Source organism: Trichosurus vulpecula (genome assembly GCF_011100635.1).
Source record: "Trichosurus vulpecula isolate mTriVul1 chromosome X unlocalized genomic scaffold, mTriVul1.pri SUPER_X_unloc_2, whole genome shotgun sequence".
Lineage (NCBI taxonomy): Eukaryota > Metazoa > Chordata > Mammalia > Diprotodontia > Phalangeridae > Trichosurus > Trichosurus vulpecula.
The window spans coordinates 4125143-4143741 of NW_023494378.1; the positions used below are offsets into that span (position 1 = coordinate 4125143).

General features: G+C 39.4%; 1 protein-coding gene across 1 annotated transcript in view; it reads left to right on the forward strand.

The window, feature by feature from the left end:
* The first annotated feature begins 6663 nt into the window (after window positions 1-6663).
* LOC118833159 (meprin A subunit beta-like) overlaps window positions 6664-18599 on the forward strand; it is a 97911-nt gene continuing 85975 nt past the window's right edge. Inside the window, exons 1-3 of the mRNA XM_036740556.1 lie at window positions 6664-6735; window positions 9496-9514; window positions 12169-12213. Coding sequence (XP_036596451.1) covers window positions 6664-6735; window positions 9496-9514; window positions 12169-12213 — 136 coding nt within the window. The remainder of the gene's footprint in view (window positions 6736-9495; window positions 9515-12168; window positions 12214-18599) is intronic.

The window sequence follows — 18599 nt, forward strand, 5'->3', positions numbered from 1 at the left end:
TACTCTGAGAATAAGACTGCACCTACAATTCTAAATCAGTCAAGGAAATGGAAAATGAGCAGAAATTGGGGGTTTTAGATCTAACAAAATATAGGATGTTACCAAAGTTTATAGGGATCCAGGCCAACCTTTGGCAAAGCTCTGGTGGGTGAACAGCATTCCTGACTTCCTAGACTGGACACTTGGCCTTTATTCTTTGTCGGAAACCTACTTTCAAATTAAATTAAATTGAACTGAATTCAATAAGCATTTGTTAATTGTCTAATCAGTGCCAGACTCAGTGCTAGGCACTGGGGATACAAAAACAAAAACAAACAAAAAAGGAAGCCCTCCTTGTCTTCAGGGAGCTTCTTTTTAACTGAAGAATGAAGCAGGTACTTAGATAATTAAATGAAAAATGTATGTAAGAAGAATAAGGCCTGAGGACTCCTATATGGGATATGATTTTTAGGAGGAAGTTAGGGTTGTCTCTGGTCTCCCATATGTAAATTTTATACAAATTGGTTCCCTTGGGTGAGAAATATCATTAATTCCATGGGAGGAAGCCTATATCTATAATGGAATGCTAGTGAATGTATAGGTGAGGTATTGCTAACAGGGGAGATATCTATAGGAGGGGAATACAGGGATGTACCAGCTAAGCATTCCAGAAGGGCACTCCTCTGTCTCTGTATACCCCGAACACATTTGGAAAGAATTTTAGTTTAAGAAATTCCCTTGAGATTAGAATCTCTCTCTCTCTCTCTCTCTCTCTCTCTCTCTCTCTCTCTCTCTCTCTCTCTCTCTCTCTCTCTCTCTCTCCCTCCCTCCTTCTCTCCCTCTCCTGCTTATGACTTTGAGGTAGCTAAGAAAGACCAGAGCAGAGTAATCCAAAGGGTTTGTGTTCTCCTTGGGAAGAAACCATTCCTCTGCCATGGGAGGAAGAAAGATGCTACCCAGATGACATGGAAAACTCCTTTGGCCTTCAGGAAGGGCATGGCTCTGGGGAAAATAAGCCCCCAGCAGATATAGATTTTGTGGATATTAAACTCACTAAAGCACTGTCTTTGGTCCTTTCCATTTCTAGATCCCTGATTCTATGATCCTATGATTGATTGATAGAAATGAAATTTGAGATGTATTTATTGGTTATGTTGAGTTTGAGATATCTGGAGATCCAGGTGAACTCGCTGGTAAAATGGAAATTTAGTTTAGATGATACACACACATATATACAATGTATATTTATATATAATATTAATGTATTAATGTATATACATTATATACAGTGTATATACAGATACATATTCACATACATAGTGGGTTTGTATGTGTGTTTCTGTGTCAGTATCTCTGTGTATATCTGGGAAGAGTCATCTGAACAGAGATGCTAGACACATGTGAGCTGAAGAGGTCACCAAAGGACAGAGTTTAGAGAAAGACACAAAGTCCAGCCTTGAGCCTCAGGGGACACTCACACAAAGACTAGAAGGAAGATGAGTCATAATTATTCATCTGACTTCAGATTTGTTCATCATTTTATAGTTGAAGGGCAAGATATAACAAAATAATGAATGTAGTCAACTGGCTTATCATTTAGGAGATAAAGTGTGTCTGAAAGTTTTATAGTGTTTACAGATTGTTTTATGAATGTTAAAACAAGAGATTTCCTATATGCTGATCTGAGATACAATAGGTAAATGTCCTGAAACTTCTTCCTGAAGCTAAGGTTGGAAGGTTGGTAGGGTTGGATGGAATCAAGGTCAAGGTTGAAGAATGGAACTAAAGAGGGGAGGAATGTGATCAGAAAAGAGAGGGCCAATAACATCATACAAATGGGATAAGCCAAGACATTTCCCAGTAAAAGTACAGCTATTATTTAAGATAAGGAATGGCTGTAGTCTAGGCAATAAAAGAAGACACCATCATCACCACCATCACCATCATCATCATCATAGTACATATTAACTTGCGATGTAAGATATGGAAACAGAAAACCTGGGGTCAAATCCCAGTGTCTGTGTAACCTTGGCCAAGTTAGTTCAGCTCTCTAGGTCTCAGTTTCCACATTCCCAAAATGGTTGCCACATTCTGGAAGCCACTTGTCCCATCCCTGTTCTTACTGCCTGTTGCTCATTTTATGGAGGTACTACATTGAGGATGGGATGAGACCTCATTGACAAGATGAGCATCAGGTGGCAAGAGGAGAGACAAGATAGTTGGCTTCAGAAGACTGGCAGGGGTTCACTTCAATAGCCTCCTCAGGGTGACAGAAACTGTCAAACCCTGCCATATTCATGGAACATCACTTCTATCAGTGCTCCAGACTACTGGTGTCAAACTCAAACAGAAACAGGAACCCCCTAAATTATCCATAAAGATCCCTTTGGGCTGCAGATTGACTTAGAAAACCACATCTTAGCATTATCTATATTCTGTTGTATTTTTTGTTTAATTTGTTAAATATTTCCTAGACACATTTTAATTGGGTTCTGGTCAAATTCTCATTTGGCAGTGTTCCCCTTGTGGCATGTTTGATGCTTCTGCTCTAGGTGGCTCTAACTTGCAGACTTGGTTTGAACCCATCTTGACCGAGGTCATCCAAATCAGTGAAGTCACAGGTCTGGTCCCCATCCCTTTTTCTTAGGTTGGTTGACTGAAACTCACTTGCAGATGGGACATCATTTTTGCATATAATGTTCCCTATTTGAGCCAAAGGCTGCAAGCCCACTTAGAAAAATTGTTCTTTCCCTGGCAGCCTGGGCAATTCCCAGAGTGGTTGGGCTTTTAGAGCATGGCACATTGAGTTTGCCAATGAGTTTGCCATCCTATCCACACTTGTTGCCAAGCTTGTTGCCTTGGATATTAGGATCAGAGGTAGCTTTATAGCTTGGCAGCCAATCATAGGGGGCAACGAGGTGGAGCAATGGATAGACTGCTGGGCCAAAATTAGCACGAGCATCAGAGAACTGATACATACTTTGTTGCATCTCAGCTTCAGAGGCTGCATTGAGTGCACAATCATCTATAAACAAAAAGTCATGCACCAACACTCCCTCCACTTTAGTCTTGGTTTATAGCTTTTTCAAGTTGAAGAATTTACCATCAGTGTGGTAGCTGACCTAGATGCCATGTTTGTCTTCATTGAAGCCATTTGACAGCATGGCTGAAAACATCATGCTATCCTACTGGTAAACCTTGTAGAGTTCTTGTTTTTCATTTAGCAGCTTCTGAATTTCCCCATCATTTTCATCAAACCAGTCTTAATGTTTGTGAGTGTTCTGACTCAGATGAGCAAATGCAGTGCTGTACACCAAATCTCTAAGAGCTTCCCATTTCTTTTCTGTTCCACTGTTGCCAACTATGTGTTGGTTCAACTTTCCCTCCGAGTTAGCAACAAACTGTTCCCACTCAGAGAAGCACTCTAATCTGTTGACATTATCTATGATCGGTCCAGCGCTCTGCACCACACACTGCTTTTGTCACTCTCATTACAGTCCAGTGGTAGAACAGAGTCAAGATGACTGGTGATGGCTCTAGATGGAGCAGCTGACCTTGGCATCTTTGATGTCTAACCAAGCTCTAAGCACTCCACAGGACCTGCTTTAGCTGCCTTCATGGCTATTGGAAAAAATTGTTCTCATCTGCCCATTCCACCAGGGGAAGCTTTTACATGCTTGGGGTAAACCCCCCCAATTCACAGAAGGGTTTGAGACCCCTTGGTTACCCTCAACCTGGTTTAGCCCATCTGCCAAAATGGTTACCAGGGTGTTGTGAATACAGCTTCTTGCTGTGCACACTACTTCTTGGAGCCACAGATGAGAGGTGGGACAGGTGGACAACAAAGGTGGAAAGCAGCCCTTTGGCAGCCTTCACACGAGAGCTACTAGTCATCTCCGAACACAGTCTACACCCCAAGATACATGTAAAGAGAGCTGGGGCTCATTTTTGGAAGAAGCAGATACAGCTTCTGGAGGACTGAAATGGTTCTACTTCCTGTCTTCTCTACATGGAAGGAACCTAGAGAAAGCCCTTTCATCATGACATTGTAAAACAAGGATTATGTTTTAGATTTCAGCAATAGTTCATATGCCTCTTTCTTTAGCCTCCTGCTAGCCTTCATCTTAGGTCTTTCTTGCACCTATCCCCCCACCCCAGAGTATTTCATAATATATAAGGTAAAAAATGATAAAGTATATATTTGTTTGTCATTATTGTTTTTTAAAATTTATTTTATTCTGAACTTAAGAAACAAAAATGGCATTTTATAACAGTAGAATAGAAAAAAAGGTGATTGCAGATGAAAACGCAAATCTATTATGTATAATTTGCTATTCCTTTTAAATATATATTAAAGTTATCATGTAACTTTCTTTTTATCTCTCCCCCCAATTCTACCATTAAACACAAATATGTGCATGTTTGTGTGTGAATATATATATATACATATATGCATACATATAATATCATTTTATACATAATTCTATTTTTCAGTTCTTTCTCTGGATGCAGATAGCATCTTCCTTCATAGGTCCATTGTCATTAATTTGTGTATGTATAATAGTCAAAATGACTTAGTTGCTCAAACTTGTTCTTAGAACAATATTGCTGTTACTGTATACAGTGTTCTCTTGGTTCTGCTCATTTCACTCTTCATTATTTCATGCAAGTCTATCTATGTTTTTCTAAGATCCTTGAGTTCATTATTTCTTTGAGTGACTCATGGCATTCCAGGGATGTCTTCTTTCCACCCTCCCTAATGCCTGTTACCACTTTTCCAAGTCAAGAATATTGTAAGATTTCTTCAGATCAGAGAGAGGAGCCAGCAAAATTAAGAAGGAATTTGTTGTAGATGAGTTAAAATAGGGATTCCTATCTTGGGGGATCTCCTTGACATGTTTTTTTTTAAAAAGGATAATTGTGTTTCAAGAGAATCAATTTCCTTTGGAATCCCATGCATTTTATTCCAGGCACTGGAAAACATTGTCCTGACAGGCTTTAGGAGACTACCAGAGGGGGTAGAACCCTTGAGTTAAAGGACAGGTAGTAATAGGCAAAGAGGAAAAAGATGAAGTTAGAAATAAAGATAAGGAATGATTACATATTTAGAAAACTCACCAGTTGCCCTGTATTAGTGCCTTTGCATCAGCAACTGGGCAATGGGATTGTTTGGAAATGAAATCTGCTATTATTTGCTACACCGTGTTCTCAAGCTCTAGAGATTCATTGGGAATTATCGAATTTTATAATTCAGTAAGTAATTAATGAGCATAAAAGCTGAATGGTATTATGCACACAGTAGGTGCTTATGAAAGTTGAACTTGATGAGATTACAAGGGGGTACACTTTAGGGTTTTGATTAATTATCGCTGTGGAGGCTGTGTACATGTATTTGTGGTGAACTGGTTGTAAGCCATATAAAAATGGGGAGGTGGGTCAGCTTCAGAATCAGCTTCTTTTTCCTTTTTTGGAAAGGTCTGGAGGGGCAGTGTGTCCTTGGTATGTGACACAATGGAGAGTGTGTGGGACTTGAAGTCAGGAAAATCTGAGTTCAAATCCTCCCTCAAACACCTACTAGCTGTGTGATCCCTAGCAAGTCACTTACCCTCTGTTTGCCTCATTTTCTTCAACTGTAAAAGGGAGATAAAGCATCCCCCACCTCATAGGGCTGTTGTGAGGATCCAGTGAGTTAACATACACAAAGTGGTTTGCAAACCTTAAAGTAACACGTAAATGCTAGGTAATATTATTATTATTTTGTCTCTCCAAGGGAAATGCTGAGTAATTCCCACCCTCCTCTCACAGCCCTATGGATGGGCAGCCTTTTGGCCCAAAAGAAGGTAGTAGTCACATGCAATGGGGGACCTTTTCCAGGATCCACGGATATGGGCAGTAGTAGAGATAAGTATAAGCTGCACATTTATGCTGCTATGGATTTGTTCTAACTATGCAGGTTACAGGGTTTGTGCTGTCCTGAAGTTCCTCCTCTCTCAGCAAAACTTAGACTCCAAGCATCTTTTTTCCCTAAGATGCTGGTCCTGTTAATCATTATCCTTCCTCTGAACAGAAAGATGGGTCCTGAATCTCTCTAGGAAGTGGATACTACCAGGGAATTCTCCCCTTCTTTTTATAAGAAGGTGGAATTAGGGGCTCCAGCTTCTCAGCCGCTTGGTTTTCTTATCTTGGGACGTGTGGTTGAGCACATATGCCCCTGTGATAAAATTCTGTTATTAATTCTGTTCCAATCTCTGGCAATAAGTGGGGAGGGTCTTAGCAGACCCCTGGGCCTCCTGGGGGTCAAGTTTACTTTTGAGTTCGGTCCCACTTTCCCTAGGCATCTTCCCCAAAGGGGAAAAAAGGCTGACAGTACCTTAGCCCTCTTTTTACAGGTCCAGGGAAAAGAGATGATTCTGGCCCACCATAGCTCATGCCAACCAATTCATCCTCAGTTGAACTGCTCAGCCTACATAGGGATATCAGATCAAAGTCAAACAAACATTCTCCTCCTTATAGCCCCAGCACATTGGTCATGGAGTTTCTGATCAACCCCCTGCATGAGCACCTACTGTGTGCATAGTACCACAAAGCTTCAATATTTCCAACTATGCTCATTAATTACTCACTGAATAATAAAATTCAACAATGTACAATGGGTCTCTAGAGCTTTGGAATGAGGGGTAGCAAATGGTAGCATGTTTCATTTCTGAAGATTCCCAGAGAGCAACAGGTGGTACAAGACTAGCCCAGAGGCAACAGGTGAGTTTTCTAATCACCTGGCCATTCCTTACCTTTACTCTAGCTCATTACCCCTCCCCCCACTTTCCACATAACTATCTATGTATCTAGAGACTTAAGTCCCCTTTGAGAATTTGGAGTCAGTGGACTTGGGGTTGATCCCCAGCTCTGCTACTTACTATTTGTGTGACTTTGGGCAAGTCACTTAACCGCTTTAGGCCTCACTTTCCAAACTTGTAAAAGGAGATATTGGACTGGCCTCTAAGCTTTCTTCACTCTAAATTTATATCCTGATGTCTCTGGTTTCATTTCTCTTTTCCTCTGTATTTCCCTGAAAAGGAAAAAGAAAGGTCAATTCTTTAACTGACCCTCCACTTTTTTTTTTAAATAAACCCAGTACAAAGCAGTGGCTGTACTTCACAACACCCCAAGTCAACCAATTCATCTCCAATGGACTTGGAGAGCCTCCATAGGAAGATGCAATCAAAACTGAGGTGGGCTTACCTTCCTTATAACTTCATCCAAGTGATCATCAGTCATTCAGTCAATAAACATTTATTTAGCACTCCACTGATCAACAGTTTATAATGACTAGTTGAATGGAAGAATGGATGTATGTTTTAAAATTAATTGTTGACCTTGTCATATGGGATTTCCTGTTATTCACCAGGAAATAAAGATTAGATATTTAATCTCCCGGGCTGGCTCCTCCCAGACATTTGCCTTTTGAAAATAAACAGGATAAGTTGCTCAAATTCAGAAAGGTGCTTGGTTTGATAGTCTTTGCCCTCTTGATTGGGTACTCTCGGAAGAGACCAGTCTACAAGATGCCTCACATAGATGAAAGGCTCTAATTTATAGTGTTGGCATCTATATAAACAAAACCCATTTGGAGTTTCATACTTTGTGACTTTTAGCTCCAGATGCAACATGGATTCGTGGTGTTTACCTTGGGTTCTGCTCTGTGAGGCTCTCCTTGTGGTCTCTGGCATGGTAAGGAATTAAAAGGCATATGCTACAAGATATATGGGAAATGAAGAAGAAATAAGCAGACTGGAAAGTAGTAGGCAATACCAAGGATAGTATTACCTCTGAGGGTGGGGTAGTGATACCATTAACACTTGTTTAGCCATTGTGTGGCTAAACATGTGAATCAGGCAGGGTGAATGAAATGAATACTTTTTGGGGACAAGAAGAGAAAATTTACTGTTTGGGACAGATTGGCTGATTGCAGGGGTCTGGGAAACAGGAAGGGGATCCAAGGGAGAGAAATAGGGGACGAAGAAACTTTGGTGTGCTTGGTTGTTTTTGTTTCTGTTTCACTGTTTCCAAACTAGCTTTTGGTAATATGGAAAAAATAGAAATGTGTTTTAGTTCAATTTTTGGTATTGGCGAATGACATATAGACTTTTTACAAATTGCTTGAATGAAAATCTCAGTGTGAGTAATTTGGCTGTGTACTATGAAGGCCCAGCAGAATAAGAATTCTTTTCTGATCCCTTATTAGCTTTTGCCCAACCTTATGCAGGTAGAGAGGTATCCTGTACCAGCTGAATATAGACAGCCAGAATCAAATCACTAAATCATATGTCAAAGGCTTGGAGAGAAACCTGAAGTTCTAAATTTATAAGAGCAGCCAAATCTTGCAGAGACAATGTTCTTTTTAAAAATTATTTGTTATATCGTAAGTACATCTTAAATTCCACTGCTAAGAATGTATTCCATAAGTGTGTTTGTATGGTTTTGTATTTCTACATACAGATACATTCTTAATGTGTGAGACAACGTTTTGGTGTCAAGTATGATGGTGTATTATATGCTATGGGCAACTATTTTATAGCATTAACCTGAAACCACCAACTCATTTCTTTTGCTGAAAACAGCCATAATTGACAATGATTCTGTATCTCCTATCTTGTTTATATGAACCAAAGAAATAGATTGAGGCATAAGCAATTTGCTATTTAGGGACATCTAAAAAAAAGTTCAAAATTATAGGAAGGAATCCACATTGATTTTCCCCCACTTCTTTCTATAAAGAAAGAGGGAGAGTTTCTTCTTATATACCTCTTTGGGGCCAAGGTTGGTAATTCTAATTTCACAGCACTCAGATTCAAATGATTTGTTGTTGATCTTTATAATTACATTGTTATAAGCATTATGCACATCGTTTTCTTGGTTCTGCTTACTTTACTTTGTCTCAATTCATAGAAGTCTTCCTAGACGTGTTTGGAGTTGTCATATTCACCATTTCTTAGAGCACAGTAATATTCCGTTCCATCCTTGTATTACAACTTGGCTGACCTAGCTTTGAGCATTGGTATTGTTTTATATTCTCTGGTACTACAAAAAGTACAGCTATAAATAATTTGATGTATATATGTGGGGGCTTTCCTTTTTTTTCATTCATTTCTTTGGGCTATATGCCTAGCAGTGGGATGTCTGATTCAAACGGTATGGACATTTTCATGACTTTCTTCACATTATTCCAAATTACTTTTCTGAACGACTGGCTCAAATTAGAGCTTCACCAACAGTGCATTAATGTGCCCCGTGGGGTTTTTGTTTGTTTGTTTGTTTCTTTAATGACAATCATTCAAGTAAAAATTCAGTTTAGATTCTCAAATTTCATGAAAGTTAGTACTTTGAGGGCAACTAATCAGTATTAATGAGGTAGTAAATAAATGCCTTTATTACTGTGTAGCACAGTAAGATCAGGAGAAACACCGATAAATCTTGTCTATCATGGTAATGTGTTTTCTTCTCTTTTTTGTTCTTTAGCCAAAGCCAGAAAACTTCGGTGAGTCATCTCTCGATTTCTATTCTTTTCAGTACTTCCTTCCAATGATCTGTGATTTCATTTATGGGTGGGGCACCTGTATGGTGCTATTGGTTTTGGTTGCAGTGTTGGTTTTGTAGCCAAGAAAACCTGAATCCTGTTTCAGATACTTCTTACCCATGTGACCCTGGGCAAGACCTGTTCCAAATTTGTGTTCTTTATAAAATGGAATTAATAGTATCTACCTCTCAGGGTAGTAGTGAGGCTCAAATGAGATCAAATATAGAATGCCTTTGAAATACTTAATGTGCTACATGTGGCCACTAGGTGGCACAGAGGAGTTAGGGAGTTTTAAGTCCGGTCAGAGAAGTCTCTGATTCGGTAATTCCATCTGGGGTTTTCTTGGCAGAGATCCTGGAGTGGAGTCCTTCTCCAGCTTATTTTATAGCCTAGGAAACAGACAAACATCATTAAATGACTTACCCAGGATCACACAGCTAGTCTGAGGACGGATTTGGATTCAGGTCTTCCTGCCTTCAGGCCCAGTGCTCCGAGTTAGGAGATGAGCTTCCTCATCTGCAAAATGAACTGGAGGAGGAAATGGCAAACCACTGCAGTATCTTTACCAAATCGGGTCACAGAGAGCCGGATGTGACTGAATGACCAATCCACCACAACAACAATGTTCTATTTAATGCTATTATAATTCCTCACCTGGTACATTTAAGTAGCTGGCTTCATCATTGGGTATGGTACCTACAATTCATCACCCGGTGGCCTCGACCCCCCGTTGAGAGGCATCTCCAAACATAGCCAGGCTGGTCCTTTGACCATAGACTGCTGGGCCTCCAAACAGAGCTTTTGAGAACTCAGAGTCACATCTGGACCATGATGAAACCCCAGAGTGTAAGTTGAATTGAGGGAATTCTAGTCTCGTTTTTTTCAGATGATGAAGAAAATAATCCAAACATTACAACCATCATGATCCCTCTTGAATATTTAATTGAATATTAAGTTGTTCAGTCCTTTCAGTTGTGTCCGACTCTTCATCACCCTATTTAGGGTTTCTTTTTTTTTTTTGGCGAAGATAGCGTAGTGGTTTGTCATCTCCTTCTCCAGCTCATTTTATAGATGAAAAGCTATGGGAAACAGAGTGGAGTGACTCACCCAGGGTCACATAGCTAGTGAGTTTATGAGGTCAGATTCCAACTCAGGTCCCCCTGACTCCAGGACTAGCACTCTATCCGCTGGGTCACCTAGCTGCTCCAAATATTTAAGCACCATGCCCAAAAGCTGAATAACTCTATTCTATGTTTTAGGACTCTGGCAGTAACTATAATAAACTGGGATCACATGATTGTGATTGAATGGGGAGGGTGGGGCTGGGACCAAAACATTGAGTGGTGACAAAACAACAACAAGCATTTATATAATTGCGTTTATATAATATTTTAAAGATTGCAAAATACTTCCCATATGTGATCTCATCTGATCCTCACAACAACCTTGCAAAGTAAGGGGAAGTGAGAGGGAATAAGTGATTTTATAATGCCTACTTTGTGCCTGGCAATGTGTTAAACACTTTATTGATATTATCTCATTTAATAATAAGAAGAATACCTACCTAATAACTATTAGGTAAATATTATTAGATCTGCCTATTAGGTAGATACTATTATCCCCATTTTACAGATCAGGAAACTCAGGGAGGTTAAGAGACTTTTCCAGAGTCATGTAGTTTTTTCATTGATCTCCTTGGGTCATATGCCTAGCAGTGGGATCTCTGAGTCAAAGGGTATAAACATTTTCATGACTTTTTTTTCCCATAATTCCAAATTACTTTCAAGTCAAGGCTCCAGGATTGGTGCTAATGTGCCCTATGAGTTTTTTGGTTGGTTTGTTTGTTTTTAATGACAAATAATCTTTCAAGTAAAAATTCAGTTTAGATTTTCAAATTTTATGGAGGTTAGTACTTGAAGCACTTACAGTTGCTTCTGAGTATCTGAGGTTGAATGCAAACCAGATCTGCCTGACTCCAAGCCCATCATGCCGTGCTTACTCCTTGATTACTGACAAGTTATATATTATGAAAGTAGATTTTCCTGTATCATCTGAATAGTATGTGTATACAATGGGCTATTACTTAAATCCAACCTTCCTCCTCGAGGGAGAAATTAGAGCCGGAAAGATGGGTTCTGCCAGATCAGATGGACCAAATGTGACATTCCACTCCTATTCACCTGTACTCATAGTCTTAAGAACAATTAAGGTTTCTGTTCTATGGGAATTTAGAAAGGAATTCAGGTGTAACCTGGAAGCTTTGGTCTGTGCCATTTATTAAAAGCTTTAGTCTACATTGAAGTGGCCACATATGGACAAGTCAAGGCTGACTGTATCAGCCTGCAGCATGTGGTTCTGATTGAGTGCAGCCTGTCTGTGTCAGCGGACCTTTTTCCCTCTCTGGCTTTCATCTTGCACAGAGGGAGTCATTTGTTCTGAACCATATTGATTTATTCCCAAAGTCAGTCAATTCTCAAGGGAAATAGGAAAACAGAGTACACAATGTGATCCTAGTACAATGGCCTACAGTTTCATGTTGAGGTAACCTCTAAAATATTTCAGCTATGATTAACTTTTGCTCTCCTTTGTCTTTTTATTTGTCTTTTTAATAATAGATGTAGATGGTGGCAAGAACAATGACATATTTGACATCAATCACGGTTAGTGGTTTCCTTTCTTTAAAAAAAATGTCACAATCCATTACCCATTTGCTAATGTCAGGTCTTGTCTTAACCTTTTAGCTTTAGGACTGAATCTGTTTGAGGGAGACATCGACCTTGGGGTGAGTTGGCATGCTGCAGTAATATCAATGCTTCTATTGGCCCAAGCAAGCTAAAATAGTACCTCTCTGAAGCTCGTCTGCCAATGCGTTAACCCTAACCATTGGTGATATCAATGCTTCTATTGGCCCAAGCAAGCTAAAATAGTACCTCTCTGAAGCTCGTCTGCCAATGCGTTAACCCTAACCATTGGTGATATCAATGCTTCTATTGGCCCAAGCAAGCTAAAATAGTACCTCTCTGAAGCTCGTCTGCCAATGTGTTAACCCTAACCATTGGTGATATCAATGCTTCTATTGGCCCAAGCAAGCTAAAATAGTACCTCTCTGAAGCTCGTCTGCCAATGTGTTAACCCTAACCATTGGTGATATCAATGCTTCTATTGGCCCAAGCAAGCTAAAATAGTACCTCTCTGAAGCTCGTCTGCCAATGTGTTAACCCTAACCATTGGTGATATCAATGCTTCTATTGGCCCAAGCAAGCTAAAATAGTACCTCTCTGAAGCTCGTCTGCCAATGCGTTAACCCTAACCATTGGTGATATCAATGCTTCTATTGGCCCAAGCAAGCTAAAATAGTACCTCTCTGAAGCTCGTCTGCCAATGTGTTAACCCTAACCATTGGTGATATCAATGCTTCTATTGGCCCAAGCAAGCTAAAATAGTACCTCTCTGAAGCTCGTCTGCCAATGTGTTAACCCTAACCATTGGTGATATCAATGCTTCTATTGGCCCAAGCAAGCTAAAATAGTACCTCTCTGAAGCTCGTCTGCCAATGCGTTAACCCTAACCATTGGAGGGGGCACAGAAATAATGGAAATCACAAATCATTGCACTTTCACAAAACCTCCTAAACAAATTGTGCTGGAAAAAAATAACTTGATTCATATTAATATCATCATCTTTCCCTTACTGTGATTTACTGTAAATTAGTTCCAAGCCATCATCATTAACCATATTATATTGATCTAAACCTGATAGGTTTATAATTTTTTAAATTGATAACTTGTAACTCTACATTGTTTTCATTTCCAAATATATTGCTTTCCCCTTCCCCTTTCCAGAATGCAGATGCACTAGCACCCTGAACCTTCTCTCCCTTGCTCAGTTCATTGTGTTCCCAGAGGCAGCATGGCTTGTGGCTAGGCCAGGCACCTTCCATCAGTGTCAAAACAACCACTTTCATCTGTACCAGCACAAGGCATCTTCCACCTCCTGCTGCCAGCCCAGTCTCCCAACTGGGATGTAGAGAATCTCAAGTGCAAAGAAGAGTAACCCTCCCTTCAAACTCAGGCCTCCTATGTCCAGCAGCACCTGTTCTCTGAGGGTAGAGGAGTAGTACCCTCCACTTAATGATGAACATTCTCACACATGGTCATATCTTTCGCATCCCAGTGATTCTGCACTTTTATAAATAAGCATCTAAACTTCACTCCACATTGCCTAAACATAGAGTCCTCATTCCTATCCCCCTCAACCCTCCCACCCAAAAGTCTCATCCTAACTCTACCCAATCTTTCCACTGTGCCCTTTGGAATGCCTGGTCCATAGGCAACAAACTTTCCTTCATCTGAAATCTATTCTTCTACTCTTCCTACCTACTAACTCTTTCTGAAACCTGGCCTTCCCTTGATGAAACAGCCTTGCTGGCCAGCCTTTCTAGTACAGTACTGACTGCATCTTCATCATTTTTCTTCACCCACTGGTTGAGGGGAGGCAGAATATGCCTTCCTCCCCACTCTCACTTCCATATTCTCCCCCTTCCTCCATAACTCAGTAACCTCTTTTTCTTTGAGGTTGATAATACTCCTATCTACCACCCAATCAAAATCCCAGTGAGCTGTTGTCTAAAGACCCCCAGGGCACTTCCTTTCCAATACTTACAATTTTTCTCTCCTCCTCAACTCCTGCACTCATACTAGACGACTTTAACATCCATATTTATTCTCCCTCAAATACTCCAATCCCTCAGTTCCTCAACCTACTCATCTTTCATGAGTTACTCCCACACCCCACCTTAGCTACACACAAAGCTATTCATCTGCTTGACCTTGCCAATTCTTTCCTAGGCCATCTCCCCTACATTAGCTACCCTTTTCTCTTCTCATCTTGACTCCTTGATGAACCAATTCTACATTGTCCTCTTCTCCTGAATCCCTATCCCCTGTATTATATCACTGATTATGCCTAGCCAAGCATCACCCTTGGACTCATTCACCTATATTCATCACCTTATGCCTATAAATGTGTAACTGAACAAACTTGTGTTATATAACCTTAACTGGGCCCATATCACTGCTAGGCAATTCTACTATACCTCCCTTAACAATTCACTATCCTACTCTCCACAATGGCTCTTCCAAACCTTTTCATCCCTCCTCAAACTTCCCATGGTTCCCTTCCCCTTACTCTCTCAGCTAAGAACCTTGCCTCATATTTTACAGAAAAAAAAAATGAAGCTGTTTGCCTTGAATTCTCTCTTCTCCACACTTCCTCATCTCCTATTGCTTAGGCTCCTTGTGCAACTATTTCTTACTTCACCATTGCTTCATATGATGAAGTAGCCTTACTCCCTACCAAGGCTCATCCCTCTACTTATTCAAGTGATCCCATTCTATCCCATCTTGTTCAACAGATGTCCTTTCTGTCACCCCCACTCTTTCATTTATTTTCAATCTCTCCCTCTCTACTGGTTCACTTCCAACTGCCTAAAAATATGCCCATGTCTCCTTTCTCCTGGAAAAACCCTTACTTGATCCTTCTATCCCTACTACTTATCATGCTATATTTCTTCTTTTGTAGATAAACTTCTCAAAGAGGCTGTCTATAAGAGGTGCCTCCTTTTCTCCTCCTCTCATTCTCTGCTCTTTTTTGGAAATAGTATTTTATTTTTTTCCAATTATGTGTAAAGATAATTTTCCACATTCATTTTTTATAAGATTTTGAGTTCCAAATTTTTCTCCCTCCCTCTCCCTTTCCCAAGGTGGCAAGCAATCTGATATAGTTATACATAAGCAATCATATTAAACATATTTCCATGTTTCTTTCACTCTCTTCTTAATCCCTTACAATCTGGCTTTCCACATTATCATTCCACTGGAACTACTCACTTTTCTCTAGCATTACTAATGTTTTCTTAGTTACTAAATTCAATGGCCTTTTCTCAATCCTCATTGACCTGGATCACAGTCTGAAGCCTTTGACACTGTTGATCATTGACACAGTGATCTCCTCCTTGATACCCTCTCTCTCTAGGTTTTGAGGACACCACTCTCTCTTGGTTTTCCTCTACCTATCTGACTGCTCCTTTTCTCTCCTTTACTAGATCTTCCTCCAGCTTGTTCACTCTAACCGTAGGTATCCCTCAGGTTTCGTTCCTGGGCCCTCTTCTGGTCTCTCTCTAAAGTGTATCACTTAGTGATCTCATCAGCTCCCATGGATTAATTACCATCTCTATGCAGAGGAGTCTTAATCCTACTCCAATTCCAGTCATATCACCCCTCCCCCCACCCCCAGTCAAAGCCCTTTATAACCTTGCCCCCTCCTATCTTTATGGTTTTCCTACCCATTACTTCTCAACATGTACTCTGATCCAGTGACACTGGCCTCCTGGCTCTTCCATAAAGATGCTCCATCTCTTGGTCCAGGCATTTTCTCTGGCTATCCCGAATGCTTGGAATATTCTCCCTTATCTACTTCAACTGACTTCTTTAAGACACAACTAAAATACCACCTTGCATAGGAAGCCTTTTCAAATCCATCTTAGTTCCAGTGCTTTTCCTGTTTTAATTATTTCCTGTTTATCTTGTATATATAGCTTATTCTATACACATATATGTATCTACATACATATATACATGCATGCATGTATATATGTATGTTTTCTTGTTTGCATATTGTCTCCCCATTTAGATTATATGCTCCTTGAGAGTAGGGAAAATCTTTTGCCATTTTTTTGCCTCCCCAAAATTTAACATAGTTCCTGACACAGAGTGGGCACTTAATGTTTATCAATTGATTAATTATTCTTATAACGAATAAAAATGAGAGGGGGAAAAAACACTTCAGCAAGCCTGATGCTATTAACTCAGTCTGATAGTGTACACCATGTTCCATGCCCATAGTGCCCCACCTCTACAAGGAAGGGAGAGAGAGGTACATTTTTTTCAGTTCTTTTCTAGGACCAAGGTTCTTGGTCATTATAATTACATATAAGTTTGATTTTTATGTCAGGTTTTGAAGGTGGAAGGTTTTAGTTATATGACAAAACCTACTAATTTAGATGAATTTAAAAAGTCAGTTCAAAGTCAGTTAATTTTAAAGTCTAAATATGAAAGTATTTTGGAAGGGTATGTTTTAGTAATTTCAGGTAATCAACATGTCAATAACAATTATTTATTAAGTTCTAGTGTGTTCCAGGCACAATGCTAGGAGTTGATGATTCAAAAAAGAAAATATCCCTATGCTCAAGGAGTTTGGGGTCTACAATAATTTAATCTAAGTTAATAAAATTTACTTCATAGAGATACTACCAGACCCTTCTGATGAGCAGGCATCAATAATAGTCATCCCTAAGTGTCACTGTTAATCAAAACAATACAGCTAAATCAGGGTTTAAGCAGTCGTGAAAACAGTTTATTTACTAACTACTATAAATACAGCTCTCACTTTAAGCAATTTTTTAAAATACACTCCATTTTCACGGTGCAGGTAGTAGCCTTTAACCCAACATATAGCTGAATGAGCAAGTACACTGAAACTGTACAGCTGAGATTAAGAGCTTTGCTATAATTTTCCCCTTGCAGATAATTATTTAGCTAAATTGAGTGCAAGAACATTCATTACAGTTTTTCTGCCAAAGGTGATTAGATTTCTCCTATAATCATCGCTAGATATAGCTTTGCATGCCTCTTTCCAACGTTCCTACCCAAAATCAGGTGCTACAGATGCATTATTCTCTTTCCTACCTCTTACAGAATTGCTGGGAAAACTACTTTCACACACAAATTGTTTGTTTCTCCTGGTGTTTTGAGAGTTCTTTAAATTGTGCCCCCCTCCTCAACACATGAACCTTCTTCAAGTAGTGGACTAACCTTGGGGTAAGAATATCTGTGTTTATTTTCTTTTTCAGAGAGACAGAAGTTCCCTTATTGGTGATATACTAAATGGCCTCACAGAATCCCTTATATCCTTGCAAATAATCTGGGTAGGTACATCATTTGGGCTAGAGTTCTTGTCCCTTCACTCTCTATTCTAGACTGTGGCCTTGTTCAAACTCCAGGCTGTAGGTTACAGGAGCTGTTGGGTTCAGACTCCCTTTAGTTGAAGACACAAATACCTTTATTTTTGTTTTTACCTTAGAATGGAGCTGGGGACAGAAATGGAGGCAGGTATAAAAAACATAGATCTGTCCCTATTGTTGGATTTCATAAAAGAAAGCTGATTGTCAAAGTCTCTCCTACTCTTAAGATCTCTAAATCTTGTGACTTATAAGTATATTTTTGTCTAGAGTCAATGAAGTAGAAGACTGAGGTGACCAGTTAGTTACATTGGCTACTAAATACCCAGAAGTTGGATACAATATATTTCTATTTAAAATTAAAAATTTTATTAGTTCAAGGTAGAAGTTTTTCTGTTTGAGGATAGTAACAGACCCTCTGTCATATAAAGGCCATATTGGCTAATTTTGGAAAGGCTGTTTATCAGATTACCAGAAAAGTGATGAATTTAAATTGCAGTCACAGAAGACCACTAAATCTATGGAGAGTATGACCTAATGGATAAAAAACCAGAACCTGGAAGTAGTTAAAGTTTTGAAGTAAGTTTATATCTCACAGCCCTTCTTAGGATTGCAAACTACAAGAGGGCAGAGACCATGGTTTATCTCTCCTTCAGCCTCAAAGAGTTTTGCATACATAGGTGCTTATAAATAATTGTTGCTAAGTAGCTATTATCTGCCCCAGACTGAATTAAGATACTAGCTTTTCGAAGGATATAATGCTTTATTTTAAAAAATACTTGTGTTTGACTGTGTACATTTATGTACTACATTAATGGTGGAAAGTAGAGAAATTAACAGGTAGAAAGCCAAGCAATCAATGTTTATTTGCTGAGGAATTTATGTGAGGGTTAATCAATCCAGGGTGATACTTTTACACTGTTATTGATAGAAATATCAATTTAGACTTGTTTTCCCTTCCACTGCTTTTCATTGTGCTTTTAATTTTATTCTATTTCACCCCTAAGGTTTTGTAAATGAATTTATACT